Source organism: Clupea harengus, chromosome 3 (assembly GCF_900700415.2).
Source record: "Clupea harengus chromosome 3, Ch_v2.0.2, whole genome shotgun sequence".
Classification (NCBI taxonomy): domain Eukaryota; kingdom Metazoa; phylum Chordata; class Actinopteri; order Clupeiformes; family Clupeidae; genus Clupea; species Clupea harengus.
In genome coordinates, this window is record NC_045154.1 from 12245263 (window position 1) to 12268716 (window position 23454).

The 23454-nt window shown below is 43.9% G+C and overlaps 2 protein-coding genes across 5 annotated transcripts in view; one reads left to right on the forward strand and one right to left on the reverse strand.

Moving 5' to 3' along the window:
* The window catches only part of sv2bb (synaptic vesicle glycoprotein 2Bb), a 54178-nt gene that overhangs the window by 12246 nt on the left and 18478 nt on the right, over positions 1 to 23454 (forward strand). The window contains exons 1-2 of one of the 4 annotated variants that reach the window (XM_031564591.2): positions 669 to 998; positions 6678 to 6814. The exons of 1 other annotated variant lie outside the window; for it this stretch is intronic. The gene's annotated coding sequence lies outside the window, so the exon portion shown is untranslated. Of the gene's footprint in view, positions 1 to 668; positions 999 to 6677; positions 6815 to 23454 lie in introns of those variants that run through there. 2 more of the 4 variants (XM_031564592.1, XM_012818360.3) reach the window with 2 other exon arrangements.
* Positions 17064 to 23409, reverse strand: LOC122128840. Its single transcript, XM_042703723.1, has one exon. The coding sequence runs from the start codon at positions 22341 to 22343 to the stop codon at positions 17973 to 17975; it is 4371 nt and encodes a 1456-aa protein (XP_042559657.1). The 5' UTR covers positions 22344 to 23409; the 3' UTR covers positions 17064 to 17972.

The window sequence follows — 23454 nt, forward strand, 5'->3', positions numbered from 1 at the left end:
GATGCATTTCCTGTTGTCCTTTTGGGCAGGGCTTTTCCATTAATCTCAAAGCTTTTGGGTATACAGTGGACCATATGATTAGTGCTTTTGTACTAGGATCCGACTGTGCCAACATGTAACAAACATGTTTTCTTTCTTTGTAGGATAGTGCGGTATAGGACAGCTAACACAGAACAAAATAGTTAACTTAGCATCTGTTGCAAAAGCCTGCAGTGGAGTGCTGCAGTGTGTCTGTCTATCCATGGGCAGGCAGCCAGTGAGAAGACTGATGGGGCATCCGGCAGGAGGAGTTCTCCATAAATAAGAATGTATGTATGCATTCTGTGATTAGTAAGGGAGGGGGGCTTGTTGTTTCTTGCAGCATGTCGTACCCCCTGTGAGGTAAAAGTCAACACATCTGTCATATGCAGCTGCAGCGACACACACAAACACACAAATACATGCACACACGCACATATATATATACACACACACATTATCTATCTATCTATCTATCTATCTGTGGAGCTTTACTAATCCTGTTTCCATGAGTTCTCTCTTTTACTCTCTCTCTCTCTCTCATCTCTCTCTCTCTCTCTTTCTCTCTCATACACACACACACCCACACACACACATACACACACACACGCACCCCTCCCTTGCCTCCATCTGTCGGCACTGAGAGGGGGGTAGGTGGTGGTGGTGTTGGTGGGAGCTGCGGACGCTACCATCAGGAGGGAGCCTGAGTGTGCCCCGCCTAAGCCCCTCCCTATGAAAAGAGGGAGTGTGTGTGCGTGTGTGTGGGAGGAAGGGAAGGGAGGGGAGTGGAGGGTGGATGAGTTGTGAGGTCGGGTCCTAATCTCTCCGTATCTGCCTCGCCACTCGCTGGATGAGTTGCTGCCGCTTTCTCACTTTCCTTCCTTCCTCGGGCTCTCTCTGCTATTGAAGGGATTTTATCTTGACAAGTCGGAGGAAAGCAAAGAGAAGTACCTCCTGTGCCAGATCAGCAGTATTTCCTGGTGAGATGATTTTTCATGATAAACTGTTTTGTTGCTGTGAACTGGTTTTACATAACACCCACACTGGCTGCTGTTTTTCTTTTCTTTCTTTTTTTTTACGCGATACCTCCGAGTTTGGCTTTGAAATACAGAAGGTTCATCCTGAATATGTCACCAGCACAGAGGTGCTTCAGGAAAGTTGATGAAATATTTGGCAAAAGAGAAAGTCTGGATGCATTCTCGATGTAAACCTAAAATCCTGGGTGGAACAGAGAGGAGGGATGGAGGGATGGAGAGAAGGCGGCTCAGAAAGGACCAGATTAGCGGTCCCGATGGAGAGATGTTTTTACAAACTGATAAGTAATCAATGGGAGCGCCCCTAAAACTGATAAGTAATCAATGGAAGCGCCCCTAAAACTGATGCTGGGCACATTAATGTAACCCGATAACCCATGTGATGCTGAATAAGAGAGAGAGAGAGAGTTCCTGTCTTCCACCTCAGCAAAACTAACCCAGCTCTATGTGCCATATTTGTTACATATGTTACAGTCGCACTAATCCATAATGTAATTATGAGCCATATGCATACGTTTGAGCAAAACTACCCCAGAGATGTGTGCCAAACATTTCAGCAAAACTACCCCAGTGTCTCGTGCCATACATGTACAGATGTTTTCTGTGTGATACTCCTGAGCATTGCATGTGTGTTGCATGTCCACTCCATGACTGGACACATGTGTCTGGTGCTGTAGCTGGGAGTGTGTTTGTGTGTGTGTGTGTGTGTGTGTGTGTGTGTGTGTGTGTGTGTGTGTGAGTGTGTGCGTGTGTGTGTGTGTAGGAGGGGGGCTGGATGAAATGAGAGGGTAGGGTTGGAGGCGGGGGGGGGCGTGCTTCCTCTGCAGTGAGAAAGACCAAATGCATAATTTATACGCTATAAATGTCCTGAAAGCACACACTGACTGACAGTATTGAGTCCTGAAAGCACACACTGACTGGCATTACTGAGACTTCCCCACTGAGGTGGACTGCAGTAGACATGGTACCGGGGCCCGGGGTCCATACTGTTCTGTTTCATGGCACAGGAAGGCTATCTGGGAGAAGATGGAAGGAGTTTATGGAGCTCGCCAAATCATTCTGGCTGCACAAGTTAACAGGGCTGCATAAGGATAGCATAGATAGGACCAGTCTGAATCCATGAAGAAGAAGTGCAGCGTGGGTACAGCGTCAGCATACCTGAAAGAAACTGGGACACTCAATGTCAGCTTGTTAAGTCTACATGGTCTCTAAGATGATAAAAACAACCTGAGAGCTGCTTTAGGAATTGTTTGTTTAATTTAGAGCAAGTACATTCTATCTGGTTTTTTGAAATATGAATAACTGCTCAACAGTTGAGCCTATATGCAGGTGGTTTGGTTCCTCCACTACTCTCATGAATCTTGGGACACTCTCCAAACCCAAACCTGGTGAGACTCCTGACCCAAAGTTAAAATGGGTTCATACATAAGCTAGGGCCGGTTTCCTGCCAATAACCATTTGCATAACCACACCATTGTACTGATTACTTAGGATGATTAATGCTGATTCAGACAGATAGACCAATAGAAATGTATTGATATTTCATATACAGAGATATTCCAGCGGATAGACATCCGACTGAAAGTGATACATGGTGCAGAGCTGCAGGGTTTACTGTAGTTCAGCTTTGTTTTGTAGTCTGATCAAGGGATTTGGTTTCGGCTGTACTGCAGGAAGCTCGGAGGGAAGTGTGACTGCAGCAGAATCCATGAGTGTCAATATCCATTCAGCTTACACTCACAAATCATTAACTAGCATCCATCATGCACAGACACACCAATCACAGCCACCCAAGGCTTTGATCAGTGGGGGAACTCCAGACTTTATCAACGTACAACTCGGTATGCACTGTATCCATCATGACATGACTTTATCTATCTATCTATCCATCCATCCATCCATAGAATGAGAGTGTTCGGGTCAACATTACCTAGAAGAAACTGTGATACTGATCTCATCTGATATATGTGGTACACTCATGTACCCGAGTTACCTTCAAAATAAAGACAGAATACAAATGGTATTGAGCCACACCACGGACTTAAAAATGACTGATGACCTGGATTATTAAATCTAAAGAACAGGTCAATACGATCATAATTTAAATTTAAATTTTAAGTTCTTTAAGGTGCCTTTTTTGTGCTGAAACTAACAACAACAGATAAGAAGCAACATTGCTTACACGTTAGTTCACATTGCATCCACAAACCAGAAGCTCCCCTACAAACACACACACACACACACACACACAAACACACACACACACACACACACACCTTACATACCAGCTGCACACCAATAACAAACCTTTTTTAACATGTCCACTGCATAAGCAAGCCAGGGGCTCCTCTTGGGTCCAAAGTGTTTACTTATATTTCTGCTCACCTTTACAGCAGGATATTAAATCTGCTTAATGGACTTTGTCCACTGGTAGTGTTGATGGGAAAATCACACATGGGCAGACTAAATACAAGATGGATACATTTATAAGCACCAGCCCATCCAATACAACAGTTTCAGTATGTACGCAACACCAAGGTGTAAAATGATTGAGATCATAAAAGGTTATGCTGAAGAGATTGGCCGAATATTACTAGCCATTCATTTTGTGTGAACGTTCAGATAAGACAGCTTTGAGATTGTTTATTCATAAAGAACTGATAGACACAGGGTTGGAATTATTTTATTTTAATTTCTCTGTTTTTGCATATTCAGATTTGAATGCAGTATTTTTGCTCTTTGCTTTGCGTGTAGTGTCCTCTGGATCTCTGGAAGCATGAGAGAAATACTCAGCATGCACAGCATATATCAAACTTTAATGTGCTGCACTTTAGACAAGCCTCTCCCCCTCTCGTCACAAACTCTTTCTCTCTCTCTCTCTCTCTCTCTCTCTCTCTCTCTCTCTCTCTCGCTCTCTCTCCCTGTCACACACACACACACACTGTACAATTTCATCAGGATATCAGTGATAGTTAGCCCCATGACAAAAAATCCTATGGATATACTGTATTTTAGTGGTAAAATTAGGCTAAAGAGGTGTGAATCTGTCTGAACAAAGTACATTTAGGTACAGTACAGTGCTATGCAATGTGATGCACAAAGGCAATTATGTCCCTGATATGTTAAATTGAAATGACAATGATTAAACCACTTCTTACTAAACAAGTAAATCATCCCCACCTTATATTTAAAGCACTTGAGGCATAGCAGGCTGATTTACACCAACACGGACTAACAATTATGTCCCTCTGATGCAGAAAATCATGTAATCTAAATCTAACCATGGAGATGTATACATAGATCCCCTGAGCATGCAGTGTTATGTCGCAGCCCTTAAGGACGTTCGATACCACTACTTCCACACGAAAATCCTTCAACTGATAGTTCTAGCTTGACCTCAGATGGTGACACTTCAGGTAATTGAGAAATTATTGATTTTGCTCAATAGTGCCCCAAACAAAATGATAGAAAGTGCTCTTGTGATGTTTTGATGGGGGACATCATTCGAGACCAAGCCTTGTGGCCTTATCACCCCAGGGAGACAAACAACTCCAACAGCAGTAACACCACAAATGTGCGATTATACTTGGAGGACACCATGGCAGACGCGGCCGAGGTGTGTGATTGGACACTTCGCCTCTTACGTATGACAAGCATGATTTTGATTGGACAATGGCAGCGCTGTACCTTGCTGATTGTGATTGGCTCTATCAACACCTTTTTTTTCTGTCTGCGGAGACAGCGACAACAACTCCACTGAGACTGCGTGCGGACTCATGGCTTTCCAGTGACTAATTAACAATCATGCTTAACGATGCCCATCTGCTTCTGTGGCAGGGAATATATACACAGACATGAGAAAGCTCTCTCTCTCTATCTCATACTCACTCTCTTACAATACACACACATATACAGGAAGATGTTGTTCATATAACCTTATACACCATGACTCAAGTGTGTGTCTCATAGTCCCACACACACAGACACATACACTCACAAACACACACAGTTCTGAAAGCATAGAAGACACACACAGTACAATACATAAGCTCTTACTTACAGCATAATCACACAAAGTGAGACATCAAGGTATCCTACCAGTTACAAACCAGACCCAAATGTTTTAAAGGAGTTTTTTTTCCTCTCCTCCTCCGTGTTTGTGTGTGAGTGTGTGTGTGTGTGTGTGTGTGTGTCCTCACCGCATGAGCTTCCATGCTACCCAAAGTCAGTGATCCTTTCCCTTCTTCTAACTGTCAGTGAGTGTACTGTACCACCCTCTGTCAGTGAACTCTGTGTCATTCAGGGCTGGTGAGTGCTGTGTCACCCTGCCACTCTGTGTATATAGACACTGTACCACACCACCCATAATGGCAAACAGAGTTCATATAGAGCACCTTTGAAAGCGATTTGTCTAGCTTGCTTCACAATGATTATACCACTTAAATCACATCATGCTTGATGGGCTTTGATATGGATGCTTACATGTTTATGAACATGTCCTGCACAGAAATTAATCAGAATACTGAGGTCTGCATGGAATTGGTGAATATAATTGTCAATTAAATTGAGTGTTCATTATGCCATCTGATATACTGTGCTTAGCTATCTAGTCACACTGAAGACTCTTATCTGCCTCGCTCCCTGTGATAGCTGTAGTGAGACGCGTAGAGGGACGTAAATGAGGAGGATAAAGATGATGCACACCTCCTCCTCCCCTCCCTGTTCACTCAGGCATCCCTTATCAAGCTGATGGTCCAGATGTTTTAGAGAAAACTCTGTCTTCATTTACTCTAATTAGAAGACAAAAATAATCACATGAAAAATCACACAAAAATAATCAAGGCTGCAAAACCCTGCTGGGATTCACACATCTTTACACGACTTTAAATCTGTCAGATGAGACATTGTGGAGAGACAACAACTGTCATTGAGGAACATGCACAGAACTTCTAGCAATATTTCAATGATAGAAACCCTTTTCCAGAAATGATTATATCATAGGGCAACATAGAACACTGCTGTCATTAAAGCGCTCCTCCAAGTCTATTTTCTTCTCTCTGAGGCACATCCTCCCAGCCAAAGAGAAGCGAGTGTTATATGATGTGTCACACTATATGAAAGGATAATGTTAAGAGTAATAGAATGTGTTTTCTGAACAAAACACTCTTTTTCTTGTTATTTGTTTTAACAAACAACCTTTCCCGGTGTTAAAAGAAGAAATTACATACGTATATACTACACCTGACACAGAACACTACCAATGCAGGACCATACGCAGCAGTGTCAGTCTGGATCTCTGAGGTGTTGTTAAACAAGCACAGACGTCTGTGTAGCCTTTCATCTCAGGGCCTTACATATACGCTGTGTCTAAACTATACTGACTTCACTGCTGCGTACCTCTTATGACATATACCTATTTAGCTCACAATCTGATAGGAATGCACATAAGAGGAAATAGGGCACGCCATTGTTTTTAACTTTGCTTTGAGCTTAGCTGTGACAGACTGTGGGTAGAAGTGTGTGTGTGTATGTGTGTGTCTGATATTGTGCGGGGGTGTTCAGTGTGTTAAGGTGTACATATGGTATGTGTGGTCATATTTACAGTTGGTTAATATCATCTTTCAGAAACCTCTTAGGCCAAGTGCAGACGGACTCTAGTTTGTCTGAACCCGGTGAACCCCGAGTCTGGATAGCCCTATCCTGCAGAAGAACGCACTGTATCCGCACACTGTATCCGCACTCCCTCGAATCGGGGGTCCAAAGTGAGTAACCTCCGAATCCGATTGCTGTTGGTGTTCGTCTGCACGCTATCCGCATACCTAATCGGATTGCCCCACGTGATCGCATCATTAGACCAGCCAGAACAACGGACACAACCGGCATTATTTAATAACTGAATAGTTTGCCATGGCGCAGTGAGTTTGGCAGCCAGTTATAACAGCTCTCCAGTTTAAAAAAATATATTCTTCCTATTACCTTGCTCCTTTTCCACGTGAATTTCCCTAACGGGATTAATACAAATGTATCTATCTATCTGTTGTTAGGAAAGGGATGACATTAACAAGCCACACTTTAATCTATCACTGTTTAATCTATTTGCATCAGACGATTTTTCAAAAAACTGTTTTTAAAAGTGTCAGCAATAGCCTATATGAGCAAATCTGACGTGAAAAGATTTTTTATTATAGACGGAAGTTTCAAAACAGATGAATGTTAAGTTAGCTTTAGTCCTGTCAGACAACGATAGCAATAGCTAATAGCAATAGCTAGCGTTAACGTTACTTCAGAGGTAGCCTACAGTACGTGAAGGACAAAGCCCTCAACAATAGCCTACATTTGTTGTTAGTAATAAAACCATGAAATTGGAAGCAATTGTAAACCATGAAACATTCAGGATCCACAGCACTTGCATTGTGGTCTCTCCTGCTCAAGCTCAGCATCTCCATAAAGCACAGGCATTTAAACAACTCAGACATGTCATGTTGCACATTGCTTTGTTGCACTGTTCTAAACTCTTTATTATCAATAACAAATATAATTATTTTTCGCTTAACCTACAGTCTGCTCTTACCACTGATTTTATAAACCACCATAATGTGTTACTGTGCAGATTAAATGTAGGCTATGCGGCTAAGCTAAACGTTGTTAGTTGGAGCTCAACTACTGTCATATGTTATTTTGATAGCATGCTCCTGTCTTCTTCTCCGTTTTCTTCAGTTGTCTGTAGCACCAAAGCGCCACCAACAGGCGTGGGGGATGTACTACAGCTGAGTCAATCGGATTCACTGGGTTCATGTGCACGCAATGTAAAAAGTGGGTAGGTGTGAAATAGGTGTGAAAAATGAACCCGGGTTCAGGCAAACTAGAGTCCGTCTGCATGGGGTCTTAGATACCTGACCCCTAAATCAAGCCTCTCTGAATCAGTGGAGTAGTGGAGTGCTGGGGAGGGGTATTCACCCTGGGGCAATAAAGCCCCCTCCCCCCTCTCTCTCTTTCTCTCTCGCTGTCTTACTCATACAGGCACAATAATGTTTCCTAATAATTAATGAAATGCTGCAAAAAAACTAAGTAATTTACCAATGAGTCATGCATTTATTATTTTTCACAGTCACTCATTTCCAGCCCATGTCTTTCTCGCCAGAGAGAGAGAGAGAGAGAGAGAGAGAGAGAGAGAGTAATCTAGAATGTTGGGGGCGGAGAATGGAATGAAATTTCTGCTGTATTAAGCTGGATTAAATTGCAGCTCTCATCTGTCATGACAACAGCAGACTTCTGACTGATTTCCCTCTTTCCCTCACAGGAGAATTACAACCCCCACCCCCACCCCCCTGAGACAGACACCTCATGCACAAACACAGACACACACACACACACACACACACACACACACACACACACACACACACACACACACACACAAACACACTTGCTGCACACAAAAGACTGTTTTTTTTTAGAAGCATGGTATGGTTCCTTAATCCAGTGCCCTAGGATTATCACAGGTGACATAAATCCAGTCACAAATCAATATAAAACTGACAAACCAACTATAAACTAACCTGAGAATAGCCTCAAGCTAACAATAAAACTACTCTCGAACTCAATGATTGTGTACATGCAACACAATGACAGCAACAGGAGAATCATTTCTCAATCAATTTCCCCCCGATTTTGGCTGTTTCATTCTGGTGATGTGTGATGTGAGGGTGTGGAGGCTACAGAGACTCTTCTCCACTGTAGGCAATATCAACTGTAGATCACCACACTCGTTATCTAGCCCTATACTTAGGGTCTAACTATACACTCACAGATCCACTACACATTCATGGGCTTGATCTACCCCTACACTACTCGACACTCATGAGATATTCATGAGCAAAGTCACTTATGTGCTGGTTCCATGGTCGACAGATTGGCTAATTACTATTTATGAATAATTTTACACCCTTGTGATATAATTTTTCATTTCAATAATTTGACACCCTTGTGATTCTATTTATGAATATTTTTACACCCCTTGTGATTGGCTCATACTTTTGTGAGCTTATTATACTCCTGAATTCTGTTGAATTCTACTGACATTAGCTTTTCTCAACATATATGGACTAATTCTACACTGATAAACAGTACACTCATCAGCTAACTATAGTCATGAGCTAAATCCTCACCTATGGACTACTTCTAAGCACTCTAATTCTGAATCTATCTCTACACTTCAGTATCTGCTTAAGAGCTTATCTTTTCTTCATGGTTTAACTCTACTCATGTATCCAGACAGACTGCCGCTTGATTTGCTCTCTGTACTTTATGATGGGTGACGAAATTACCCCTTGGCCACCTCACTCCACACAGACATTGCTGTTAAAATAGAGCAAATGAATGTGGTGGGCTCAGTTTAAGGGCCAGTAGGGATATGAATGATTTGTATGTGGTAATGACGCTTGGCAGTAAGCAACACCAACCGAAACCAAACTAGCCGTTTATCTTATAGAAACTAATAAGCTGCAAACTGTAATGACACTGATTGTGATTGACAATATGATTGACAATACCGGTACATCACCACACATGAAGCGGTGATACATGGAAGTATATTTTGTGATAACCACATAAAAAATGTTTTTCTTTTTGGGGACCACACCACTATGTGGCAACCATGGTGCAAGCAGGATAGATGCCTTTGTGGACATTATACCTTACTTAGCTAGAGACATTGGTTGAAACAGATGCATCATGGGGATGTACTATCTTGGGAGTGCAATACCTGTGTTATCTGGGCAACTCAGGTAAGGCACATAGCCCCATGAAGCTCCCTGGCAAACAGGATATTACACATGGGCTGTTAATATCCACTTCCTTTAGCAAATATATTGTTTGATTCTTTCTATTTTGTTGTTGCACCAACAGTAATCACGTCTTCAACTCAATATTTCTGTCAGAGACAAAGAAAAGCATCTGAAATGTTTTTATTTAAAGGAGTTTAAATTGTGGCACAGTTCATCTGGATGCTATCAAGATTAACCCAAGTGTTTCATCACCTTTGAGACTGACTCTGAACAATATTTGGGTCGATGTGTTTGAAGCACAACTATAGCACAATACCACCACAGGCCTTGTTAGTGCATCACTGTTCCATAAAATGACATTCTCCTTGATTAAAACTTTGCACCAAGGGTATATGAGGGGGACAAGCTGTAGACCATTTCGTTCACTATTGACCCAGATACTAGTCAGTAACACTGCAGTCTGCCAGAGGAGGTACCAAGGGGCTGCCGGCACATAGCCTAGATACATCTGAAAAACAAAAAAACTAAAAGGAACAGCACCAACAATAGAACTCCACCCTCGCGTCTGTGCAGCACTAAACCATGGCAAAGGGCAGGGAGTCTTTACTGGAGAGAAATATGCACGATGCACTCTTACTTAACTAAACAGACATGGGGTGGGGTTGGAAGGGTGTGTGTGTGAGTGAGTGGGGGTGGGGGCTTCTGTGGTTCTGGCTGGCTGTACATTTGCTCCTGTCAGGAGGCAATGCATTATTAAAGGCATGTAGCCAGCTCTGCTGGCTGCTCTGATTTAATACAGGCACTATGTGCTCTTTTAAGGCTCACTGTGAAGCACTGAGAGGAAGAGGAGAAACTGGGTGGTGAGTGGGGGTGGGTGGGGTGGCAATGACAGGGTACACACTGTGAGAAGGGGTAAAGATATAGAGACAGGGTTCGTATGAAACGGGAGATGGTGGAAAGCTAGAGCAACCCCTGAGAGCAGCAGCTTTGTTTGGCTATACTGATGAGTGAGATGGTCCAGCATATCCTTATTTTCCTGAGATCATCAGCCTTTGGCTGAGTCCTTTGCCTCTCTTTTGTGTTGTTGCCATTGTTGTTGTTGTTGTTGTTGTTGTTGTTGTTGTTGTTGATGGTTTCCTCCCTGCTCATGAGGAGCAGTGGCCACACATGTGAAAGGGCATCTGGCTGGAAGCATCCCCCCTCCCTCCCTCCCTCCCTCCCCTCACCTTTCTTCTCTCTCTTCATCCTACTTCCTCCACCCCTATTCTTCCTTCCCTTTTCTCTTTCATCTTTCTCTCTTGTCCTATCCTCCCATCTTTGCTCTTCCTGTCAAGCCTCGCTCAGAAAAGTCAACAGGCCAGGGAGGGTGAGTGTGTGTGTGCGTGTGTGTGTTTGTGTGTCATACACACGCACACGCACACGCACACACACGTGGATCTTCTGTCAACCAATCAGTAGCTGCCCTTCTCTCTCAGGGGTCTCTCAGACGATCTTCAGGGGATACTACGTGACTGATGTGGAGACTGTTGAAAAGGGCTTTTGAGCACAGCAGCAGTAGCTCAAGGTAGAGCCACTTCTAGATGATACTCGGTCATCTTTAAAGACCCTTATCCTACACAGTCTGCAACTTAAGCTGATGCCCTGCACACTCTCTCCCCATCACAAAAATCAGCACTTACGCACACACACACACACACACACACACACACACACACACACACACACACACACACACACTTCAATACTGGCAACCATGTCATTTTTGCCACCATTAGAAGCAATGTCCTTTTACACTTTTTGTAAAATTCAGCGAATTTTGCTCTCTGTTCTATATGTGAGCTAAAAGAAAACCTCATGTGTTCATACACAGACCTCTCCAAATGGGAAACAAACAGCGGCTCAGACTGAGCCAGAAATAATTCCAATTAATCAACACATTGCATCCGGAGCATGGAAGGTGTATTTTGATTGGCTGTTGAGCACAAATATCAACAACCTTTTGCAAGAACTGTAGACTGTGCCTTTCTGGGGATCCTTTAGACTTCCATGCAGCCACACAAAGCCTCTTCAAAACATCCTCCTGCTGCAGACAAAATTCAACTTAAAAATGAACATGGACCACCAAGGTTGTTGCTTTGGAAGGTTGGAATAGTTGTGAAATGTGTTGGATCTGTCCAAGGTCTCCTTTTGCTTTGAATTCAGTTTACTATTATACAGAAATCTATGAATCTTTGAAATCTTTGAATTCTTGTATTTTAGATCTAGGATAATGCGTAGAGACTGATGATGCACAATAGGTAACCAAATACCATCTCCATATTACCCAACAGTATGCAACTATATGCCCAGTATCCAACAGTATGCAACTATATGTCCAGTATGCAATAATTTTATACTTTGAGGTTTAATTTTATAGGCAATAGCTAAATGAAATGTATTCTTTTTGAGCACATTCTTCTTTTGTTTTGTTAACGTGTTTGTAAAATCAAGTGTGATCTTTTGTTGTCCAAATAAGATGCCTACCTACCTACGTAAAACTAGGTATACTCCTTTGATCAGCATAATCTACCTACCTGTGTGTCAGCGAAAATGCTTCTGTGCCAAGCCATACACTTCTGTGTTTGGTCCGATACAATTTGATTCTATAGAATAGCACTAACTGGCGAACTGTACTGCAGGGGACTGGGGATGGCACCCCTCCTCACTCCTCCCCCTCACCATCAGGCTGGGCAGCTGGGGACCAGTGGACTTGATAGGCCCTCCATAACCCAGGGGGTGTATGAGGCATCTAGGGACCAGTGGACTTGATAGGCCCTCCATAACCCAGGGGTTGATAGGCCCTCCATAACCTGTGTCCTGTGTCCTGTGCCCTCCATAACCTGTGTCCTGCTGCAATATGCCACTGTCACTTCATGCTGCTCTAAGTCAAGTGCATTATGCTCTCGGAGGCTGCGCACTTCACACCGTGGGCGTCCTGTGGTTGTGCCATAGTAGTTTGTATGTAAGCTATTCTCATAGTAAGCATCAGTGTATTTGAATGGCTATTGAGAGGCTGCTTAGTTTTCTGTGCAGGTAAAAAACAATGACTATGCAGACAGCAATTTCACTGAAATATGACTGTAGAACCGACAGTAGGATCTATAGTGGATAGATTGATAACTTTATTGATTCCAAAGTGAAATTGCAGAAATGTTCTTTTCTTGATTTTTCTTCATTAATGTACGGTAGACAGCATAATCACTTTAAACCAACTCCACAATATTATGGCCTTAAATCAGGAGTTTTCAATACTGCTCCTGTGGCCACCTCTTCCCAGCACATCCTCTATCTGTCTATCTCTGATCAAGGCTCACGTGATTGAAATCAGTGTAATTAGAGTACTCCTGATCAACTGTGAACAATTGTGTTCAGCTAATCAAGAATGCCACTGACAACATCAGTCAGGTATGCAGAGCAAGGGAACCCCAGGAGTAGGACTGAAAATCACTGCCCTAAATCATCTTAACAATAGCAAAACCCTATAGAAGCTTAATAATATAGAGAGCTTAAACTAACAAAACAGTGTTACAGACCTTCCACCGACTTGCCAATGTGCAATAGCTGCTACCCACAGGCTGTGTAGGCTGGCAGCAGTGCTGAAAACAAGCCCCAAGGGGTGCCTACGCAGAGACCATGACCTTCAGGTGGCTGTCTATCTAAGCAGCAGAGAAGAAGAAGAAAAATGGGACGAGGAGGAGGAGAAGGAGGAGATTTACTGTTATTTAGTATTCAGCAGAGTGTGGGCCACTCTATGCCTGTATTTGACAGTCTGTATCAGGCTCAGCAACACCCGGAGACAAAACAGGGCTTTGTTTTTTAAGTTTTATGTTTTATGTGCCTGCTAAACAAAACAACAAGACAAGTCTCATAGAGATGACAGTACTGTAATGAAACACCTTCTTTGAAGTTTTCCCCATACAATATTTGAAATGAACAAAGTCCTGTGAGGTGATATGATTGATCTTGTGCACACAAGTTATCATCTTTTGTTCCCACAAATTGTAATGATCTTGTGCACACAACCGTGGACACCCCTGGTTATAATACGTTCAGAGTGCTCCGATTCAGGACACTTTTTAGGACACAGGTTTAATACTGGCTCCATCACTGCTGTGAAAGAAATGTGTTATTTGATTTTGAAACAGTAGCCTTGTGTTGATGTTATTTTGCCTTTTAGAGGCTACTGCATGGCTAAATCAATGAATTTAATAAAACCTACCACCAGACCAATTTTAGGTAGTGGCTTGGCAATCTGTCTCAAATATTCCTTTTTCATATTATGGCCGTGACGCACAAACACATGGAAAAGACAAGGTAGGGAATTGTTCGCATCTAGTCAAAACGGCACTATATTGCCACCCGCAAGATGAAAAACATGCAGAAGGCATAGCAGGTTGATTATCTACTGTTTTACCATATAAAAAGATTTGCCTCCCTGTTCCCTCAGCCACTTCATCCTGGCGTTGGGTCTGGTCTGTACAGCGTGGTGAACATTACCTATATTTTATCTAAGGAGAGGAGGATATGTAGTGTAGCCAGGATTATTTTCTAGGAATCCAGCGATGTCAATTGCCCTCCCTCATCATTATCAGAGCTTTACATCAGTAGGAGGCAGAGGCTATGTAGATGCTGGAGTCATATTTTGAAAAATGTATTATTCCAAGGTTAAAAGTGGCCTCTGACGTATAAGAAATTTCCCTCCCAGACATACAGGAATACAGGGATAATATGTGCCACACACACAGACGGACACACACAGATACACACACAAAAACGAATGAATTGAAATCCTGTAATTCCATTTTTTTTGTGAGACAAGCGAGACTAATGTGATTTGCTGCATTATGTGTGTGTTTGTATGTATAGCATGTGTGTAGTAGGGTGTGTGTCTTCTCCGAAACCATGAACATGTAAAGCTATTATGTGATGGATTAGCAAGGAAATGTGCCATGGTTCCCTGCTAATCTCATTAAAGTAGTTTACAGTTAAAAGAAGAAAAGAAAAAAACAGCCAGACAGAGGGGAAAGGAAATGATTCACACATTAGTAAATTATCCTAGCTCTTCCTGCCGTGAGAGAACTGAGAGGCAGTCAGTCATGATAAGAGAAGGATTTGAGACAAAGGCAATTAATACTGAGAGAATTTCAAAGCAAATCAGTAGTAAATTAGAGAGGATGAGAGAAAGACCATCAACAGAGAGAGACAGAACAGGAGAAACATGCAGCAGTAAGAGAGACAAGATTAAACACAACCAAAGTGAGATAGAGAGAGAGAGAGAGAGAGAAAGAAAGAGAAAGGATGAAAGGCAATTCGCAGTGAGACAGGTACTGAGAGGAAAACAATCAATAGCAAGAGAGCAATATGGGTGAGACAAGAAGTATTGACAGAGAAGATGAGAGTGAGACAGGAAGCAAAGACAGGAGATGAGCATGCAAGAGCGAGAGAGAGCGAGAGAGAGAGAGAGAGAGAGAGAGAGATGAGTAAAGCCCATAAAATATCAGCCAATGTCGGGCCGTCGGTGAGCGCCAGTGGGCCTAGTTTTTGTGGTGTAGTCGTTGTACACCCTATTGGAGGTTGGGAGTTGGAGGCCGTGCCTGTCGGTGAGAGAGATCACTGTGATTGGCGGCCTTTGTCTCCTCTAGTTCTTCCAGCCCCAAGGCTTTTTTTTGACTATGTTAGGTAGTCTGCCATGCCTGATATTTTTGTATATTTCACCTAACTAAAAACCATGAGGCAAAAGTGGCATTTATGATTATATTCTAGAAAACCTCAGCAATAATAAAATGAGAGTAAAAGGACTGTAGTAAAAAACGTTTTTTATTAAAATGAAATCTAAAGACACTAAAATTAAATCTAGTTTTAGAGGTGCTCAGACTTTGTACAAAAACACATTGTTAATATTTTGGAAGTTTTCTTTATTACTCTGAGCCCTGTAAACATAGGTGTTTGCTCCACATAGGTGAGTTTATCATTCAGAAAGTGTGTGTGGTTTCAATACTAATTTTAAGTAATATACATTGTGACACTTTCCTTCACTTAGACCACTATGCATATTGATGAGAAAGGTGTGAACATTCTGGGACACCTCGGTCAAGAACAATGGCCATGACGTAATGGGCCTGGAATGTCTTTGTTCCTACAGGTTTACTTGACCCAATAGTGATCACTGAATTACCATCTCCTTATCATATGAATAGTTGTCATTTGCTAATGGGAGGGTCGAAACCTCACTCAGAGGCTGAAATTTGCAAGGGATTCGTAATATTGTCCTTACAAAGTGATTATTTATATTTTAGTTTCAAACTTTACATATTTTAAAAGAAAAGGGTTCAAGGTTGCTGTGGGTGTTAGTTTTATGTTTCTAGGACAAAAACTTGCAGAGATTTTTAAATATATTAATCAAAATACCAAAATGTCCCTGGCTTAGGACAAGCAGCAGGGAGACAAAACACCATCAGCAGTGAAGAAGTATGGATTATCCCTGTTTGTTTTGAGTTGGCCTCTGAAGTGCTCTCTGCCGGGGATGTGTGTGTGTGTGTGTGTGTGTGTGTGTGTGTGTGTGTGTGTGTGAGAGAGAGAGAGACTCAGAACTGCTCCTGTTGGTGCTGAGTGGTCAACAGGATCAGAGGGGTGCATGTTAGCAGATCCACTCACTGCTCTTCAGTCCTCTGATCAGCTGTGTCCACTCCACTACAAAATCCTCATCATAAGACGTTCATACAGTTTGTATTACTTAGTGAGTGGTGTACCTGACTAAACACAGTATCCATAGTTCAGCATGAAAACTCTTCACTGGAGCCATTCAGATGAGTATGCTAATGCTAAATACAGAGTAATATTAATTAGAATAGGTATTCCTATACACAGACCTTAGCAAAATCCAAGAAAGTCCAAGACCTGAGTTTCTGTTGTGTATCCAGTTGGCATACAGAACCTGGGAACAGTCAACTGCAGTGCTAAAGAAATGACACAAACATACAGTATCTTGATGCTGTGTCTTGTGCCATTGAAATGAGGATTATAATAATGTAACGCAAATAATAATTATCATCTGTAATCATGAAATCGAGTAAGTGTGGCGACTGAGCTCACCAGAAATCTGATCTCACAGTGTACATTTGATCATCATAGCTTCATCAATATAGCAATCCACATTATTTTAATCTGTTAGCTCAAAATGAGTACACCCACCCAATACTACTCTTGGTGCTTGTGACGGACCAAGCCTCGGGTAACCGTCTATCCATGGGTATGGCCAAAAGCTCAGAGTCAGAGTAAAGTTTTTCAGTTTTTTTTTGGTTTATTCTTTTTCAAAGTTCATTCACAAACTTCATCACTTCAATTCCATAAGACATTCACAAAATTCACAAAAAGAACAGAATTCTGCTAAGCCTCTAAATGACTAGAGGACAACCATCAGCAGTCCCCACAGATGCACATACCTTACCAACCCTCTCCTCAAGACAGAACAAATCCACATATATAGAAAGGTGGTCAGCACCATATAAAAAGGAGGGGTATACACAATAATCAATTAGTGTTTCAGTGCACAATATAAACCCTGAAACACCCACACAGTGTTCACAATGTGCTAAATATATAATTAGAATAATATCTATCTAATACATCCTAATCGCTGGCCTGTAAAAAAGACATTGTACTGAAGTTATTTGGCCAAACCATTTCTCTTGTCCCAACCGCCACAACAGGGAATCACCACCCTGATTAAGGTAGGAACCGTATATAAGTTCCCACTGGTTCCGGTGGCGCTTCTTAGCCGTTGCACCGACAATCAAACACGAGCACCCAAACAGCTGGCAATCCACTCCACGAGTCTCTCGGTCTACTCAATAAATGTAGGAAACCACGATTGTTGTCCTAGCCTCCTTTCCGTATGTATCTTCCATGTATGTGTGTGTGTGAGAGGAAGAGAGAGAATGGGAGAAATAGTTGCGTCTGTATATCCGTGTGCGTGTGTGTGTGTGTGTGTGTGTGTGCGCGCGATTGTATGCAAGTGCAATGTGTGTTAGCGGTTGTGGATCCAGGTAGATGTGCGGTCGCATTGGGACCGTCACACACCCCCCCACCTCTAGTCTCACGCTGGTAAGCGGGAGAGGAAGTCAGCAGTGGTGTTATTCCGTCCTGGGATATGGTTAATTATAAACCGGTATGGCTGCATAGACAAGTACCACCGGGTAATCCTTGCATTGGAATCCCGCATGCGATCCATCCATTGCAGTGGCCGGTGGTCTGTCTCCAAGAGAAACTCCCGGCCCAAGAGGTAGTACCTGAAGGCGTCAAGTGCCCATTTCACCGCCAGGCACTCCTTCTCGACTGTGGAGTATCTCACTTCCCTTGGAAACAGCTTCCGGCTGATGTATGCCACAGGATGTTGCTGATCGGGCTCACCCTGAAGAAGCACCGCACCTAAGCCTAAATCAGAGGCATCAGTCTGCAACACAAACTTTTTCTCAAAATCTGGACAATACAACACAGGTTCATTGCACAAAACATTCTTTATGTCATAGAAGGCCTCCTTTGCCTCCCCAGACCACTGTACTTGGACTGGGCAGTTTTTCTGTGTCATATCAGTAAGGGCTGCTGCCCTAAGAGAAAAGTTTGGTACAAACCTCCTGTACCAACCTGCCATGCCCAAAAAGGATCGCACCTGGGTCTTATTCTGGGGCAATGGGCAATTCTGTATGGCTGCCAGTTTCTGTACTTGAGGCTTGATAAGCCCCCCCCCTATTACATACCCCAGATATTCCGTCTCCTTTTTGGCAATCGCACACTTGGCTGGGTTGATAGTAAGGCCAGCTGACTCTATCCGCAGCAACACCTCTGTCAGATGCTGGAGGTGCTCCTCCCACGATGAGCTATATATGATGACATCATCTAGGTATGCTGCTGCGTAGCCGTTGGTCCCAACCAACACCTGGTCCATCAACCTCTGAAATGTTGCTGGTGCTCCGTGCAAACCGAATGGCATCACGGAAAAATGGAACAGCCCCCAGGGGGTCCGGAAAGCCGTTAATTCCTTAGCAGACTTATTGAGGGGAACCTGCCAGTAGCCCTTAACTAAGTCAATGGTCGTCAGCCATTTAGCAGAGCCTAAGGAGTCAATCAGGTCATCAATTCTGGGTGCTGGGTAAGAATCAAACTTGGAAACTGAATTCAGATACCTGAAATCGACGCAGAACCGTAGACTCCCGTCTTTTTTCGGCACCAATACCACTGGGCTGCACCATTCGCTCTTAGACGGCTCGATAATGCCCATAGCCAACATCTGGTCCACCTCCTCCTTCAAAGTGGTCAGAAGACGCTCAGGGATTCTATAGCTCCTGCGGCGGGACTCTGCCCCCTCACACAAGGTAATCTGGTGCTCCACCAGACTAGTGCGCCCTGGTTTTTCTTCAAACAGGACTGGCCTGCAAAGAACCTGAATGTCAGCTTGCTGGGTCGGAGACAGATGGCTGAGTTCAAGGGCGCCCTCTGATGGTAGTGGTAGGTACTGCTCCTCTACCTCGTCCTCATCTGGCACCTGCCGAATCATGAGCGCATCTATTCCTGTCTCTGGTCTCTCATGCCACTCCTTCAGGAGATTGATGTGTAACACCCGTCTGGAGCGCTTCTGTCCTGGTTTAACGACTTCATAGGTGGTAGACCCTAGTTTACGGGTGACCTCAAAAGGGCCCTGCCATTTTGTCAACAGTTTGCTTGTATCACTAGGCAGCATCACCAACACCTTATCTCCTGGTCCAAAACTCCTTGGTCTGGCTCTTTGGTCATAATAGTTCCTTTGGCGTTGTTGTGCATGTTTCAGGCTCTGTTGGGCAAGCTGTGCCATGCTCGTCAACCGCTCCCTCATCTTCAAAACGTAAGAAAGCACATTCTGGGCCTCTGGGACCTCCTGGTCTCCCATCCAGGCCTCTTTCAGCAGTGACAGGGGTCCTCGCACTTCCCGGCCGTACATTAACTCAAAGGGTGAAAACCCTGTGGATGCTTGCGGGACCTCCCGGTATGCGAAAAGGAGATATGGAAGCCAGCTGTCCCAGTCCGCTCCTGATTCACTCACGAACTTCCGTAGCATCTGTTTTAGGGTCTGGTTAAACCTTTCTGTCAGCCCATCCGTCTGCGGATGATAGGGGGTAGTCCGTATGCCCTTAATCCCTAGCAGCTGATATACCTGCCTCAACAGCTCTGACATAAAGTTTGACCCTTGATCAGTTAGTATGGTCCGAGGGAAACCCACCCTAGAAAACATCTGAATCAGACAGGTGGCTACATTCCTAGCCTTTACTGTCTTCAGGGCAAAAACCTCTGGATACCTCGTTGCATAATCTGTAATGACCAACATATACCGGTTACCAGCTTTGCTGCGCTCAAGGGGACCTACCACATCCATTCCTAACTGCTCAAAGGGTATCCCCACTACCGGAAGAGGCTCTAAAGGGACTTTAGGGGGTCCTCTGCTGGTGGTTCTCTGACACTCTGGGCATGTCCTACAAAACTCTGCAATTTCCCTGGCCATATTAGGCCAAAAGAAATGCCGGCTAATTCTGGCAATAGTCTTTTGCCTGCCCAAATGACCTGCCCACGGGATGGAGTGGCCCAATTCCAGGACTACACCTCTAGCCTTCTGAGGAACTACCATCCTTGCCTCTGAACCATCTCCTTTGTACAACACCCCATTACTTACAGAGAAACCATCCCCTGGCTCCCGCCTATTAGTCTGACTAAGCGGTCTTTCCCCCTGAGCCTGCTGATATAACAAGCCAATATCTGGGTCTTGCTGCTGCATTGCCCCAATGTCCTGAGGGATTCCTAAAGGTGCCCTAAGCTGCTCCACACCAAATTCCTCCATGTGGGTGGCTCCAAATTGTAATTTATCATGTCTCCTCTGCCTTTTAGACTTCCTTGTCTTACCTGGCTGAGCCTCTATGTCGGCATTATAGAAAGGCAATGCAGAGAGTGGTAGCTCCACCTCACCCTGCTTAGCCATGGCCCGTGTTAGAGCCAGGTTACAGTCTTTCTTAGCCACTGCCAGATCTAACAAAAGTGGAAAATCTTGGCCCAAAATCACTGGATATGGCAAATCATCTACCACACCCACTTCCAAGAAATAAGGCTGTCCCTGAACCTTCACATATACCGAAGCTGTTGGATACGGTCTTTCCTCCCCATGCACACATCGCAGTCTGGTCACCACAGAGTAATTCCTACCCTCTATTGGAACTAAGTCAGAGGAAACTAGCGACTGCATGCTCCCGGTGTCCACTAGTGCCCTAACCTCCCGTCCATTCAAGACTACTGTGCAACAATGGGGCGCTATCGGCCTATTTGGAAAACTAGGTCTAGGTACAGTGCAGACATTAGCTTGGTTAGCTGGATTATTGGGGCATTGCGGTCTTGCATGGCCTTCCTGTCCACACTGAAAACACACAAGAATCCTGGGGCCACTAGACTTAAAAGTAGGGCTCTGTTTGGTCGGACCACCCCTATCACCGGCAAACTTACCCTCACTGTTGGTCCTCATGGGCGGCTGAGGAGGCCGATAGGGCTTCCTGAAGTCTCTACTTTCTCGCCATTGGCCATACGTCCAGGCCTGTGCTTTGTGCCGGGCTGCCACAAAGACATCTGCCAGGGAAGCAGCTTCAGCGGCGGAGCTGGGGTTACGCTCCTTTATCCATATTTGGAGATCTGGAGAGACCATTCGAAGGAACTGTTCCAAAACAAATACCTCAGCAATCTCCTCTTTAGTGTGTTGTTGGGGCTGCACCCATTTCTGATATACGTCTTTCAATCTTACGTACAGTTCCTTTGGGGTCTCATCTTCTCTCACCTCTGTTGCCCTAAATTGCAACCTGTAGGTTTCTTGATTAATGTTGTATTTGTCCAGTATGGCCGCCTTCACTTTTTCATAATCCAATGACTCTTCCCTATCCATGTTCACATATGCTGCCCTAGCTTTGCCCGTCAGAAGAGCCACTAACCGGACTGCCCAGTCAGTTGTAGGCCACTGACACGCCTCTGCTATTCTCTCAAAGGTTATTAAAAAATGCTCAATGTCATCCGTCTCGTTCAATCTGAGCAGACGGGGCTCTCTCTCAATTCCCACCTGACCACGGACTCGGCTGCTCAGCCGCTGTGACTCTGGTGGTAGCCCAAATCTATCACTTCTGCCCAAACTGGGTTCCTCTTCAAGATCTGGAGTAGTCCGCTCATGCACCTCGCGTTGTAGTAAACCAAACTGATGTTGCATTGTCTTCCACCGGGCCTCCTGCCGTGCCACCTCTTTCTCCTGCCAATCATCTCTGTTCTGCTGAATGGAGAGATGTTTCCGGAACATGTCTCTGAGCTCCTGAAGGGAGCCATCTTCAGACACCTGGGCCAATTCTGGGTCTACGCCGGTCTCTTCTCCTCCGAGGGCTTCTGCTGCTGCCACTCGTGGCTTTTTAGGCCCCATGATGTCCAAAGAACAACAGCCACAAACAGATGAAGCAACCAGGGAAGGGAAACTATGAAAAAAAAAAAAAATTATAATCCACTCACTCTTGTCCTCTGTTGGCCGATCCCACCGCTGCCACCAATTGTGACGGACCAAGCCTCGGGTAACCGTCTATCCATGGGTATGGCCAAAAGCTCAGAGTCAGAGTAAAGTTTTTCAGTTTTTTTTTGGTTTATTCTTTTTCAAAGTTCAGGAATCCATAAGTCATTCACAAACTTCATCACTTCAATTCCATAAGACATTCACAAAATTCACAAAAAGAACAGAATTCTGCTAAGCCTCTAAATGACTAGAGGACAACCATCAGCAGTCCCCACAGATGCACATACCTTACCAACCCTCTCCTCAAGACAGAACAAATCCACATATATAGAAAGGTGGTCAGCACCATATAAAAAGGAGGGGTATACACAATAATCAATTAGTGTTTCAGTGCACAATATAAACCCTGAAACACCCACACAGTGTTCACAATGTGCTAAATATATAATTAGAATAATATCTATCTAATACATCCTAATCGCTGGCCTGTAAAAAAGACATTGTACTGAAGTTATTTGGCCAAACCATTTCTCTTGTCCCAACCGCCACAACAGGGAATCACCACCCTGATTAAGGTAGGAACCGTATATAAGTTCCCACTGGTTCCGGAGGCGCTTCTTAGCCGTTGCACCGACAATCAAACACGAGCACCCAAACAGCTGGCAATCCACTCCACGAGTCTCTCGGTCTACTCAATAAATGTAGGAAACCACGATTGTTGTCCTAGCCTCCTTTCCGTATGTATCTTCCATGTATGTGTGTGTGTGAGAGGAAGAGAGAGAATGGGAGAAATAGTTGCGTCTGTATATCCGTGTGCGTGTGTGTGTGTGTGTGTGTGCGCGCGATTGTATGCAAGTGCAATGTGTGTTAGCGGTTGTGGATCCAGGTAGATGTGCGGTCGCATTGGGACCGTCACAGTGCTCACAAGGACCGCTATTAAAATCAGTTTTCAAACTGATTATATAAGAGACCAGATTTTGTTGAGTCTTGGCACATAAAAAATATTCATTTCTATACATCCCTCTGG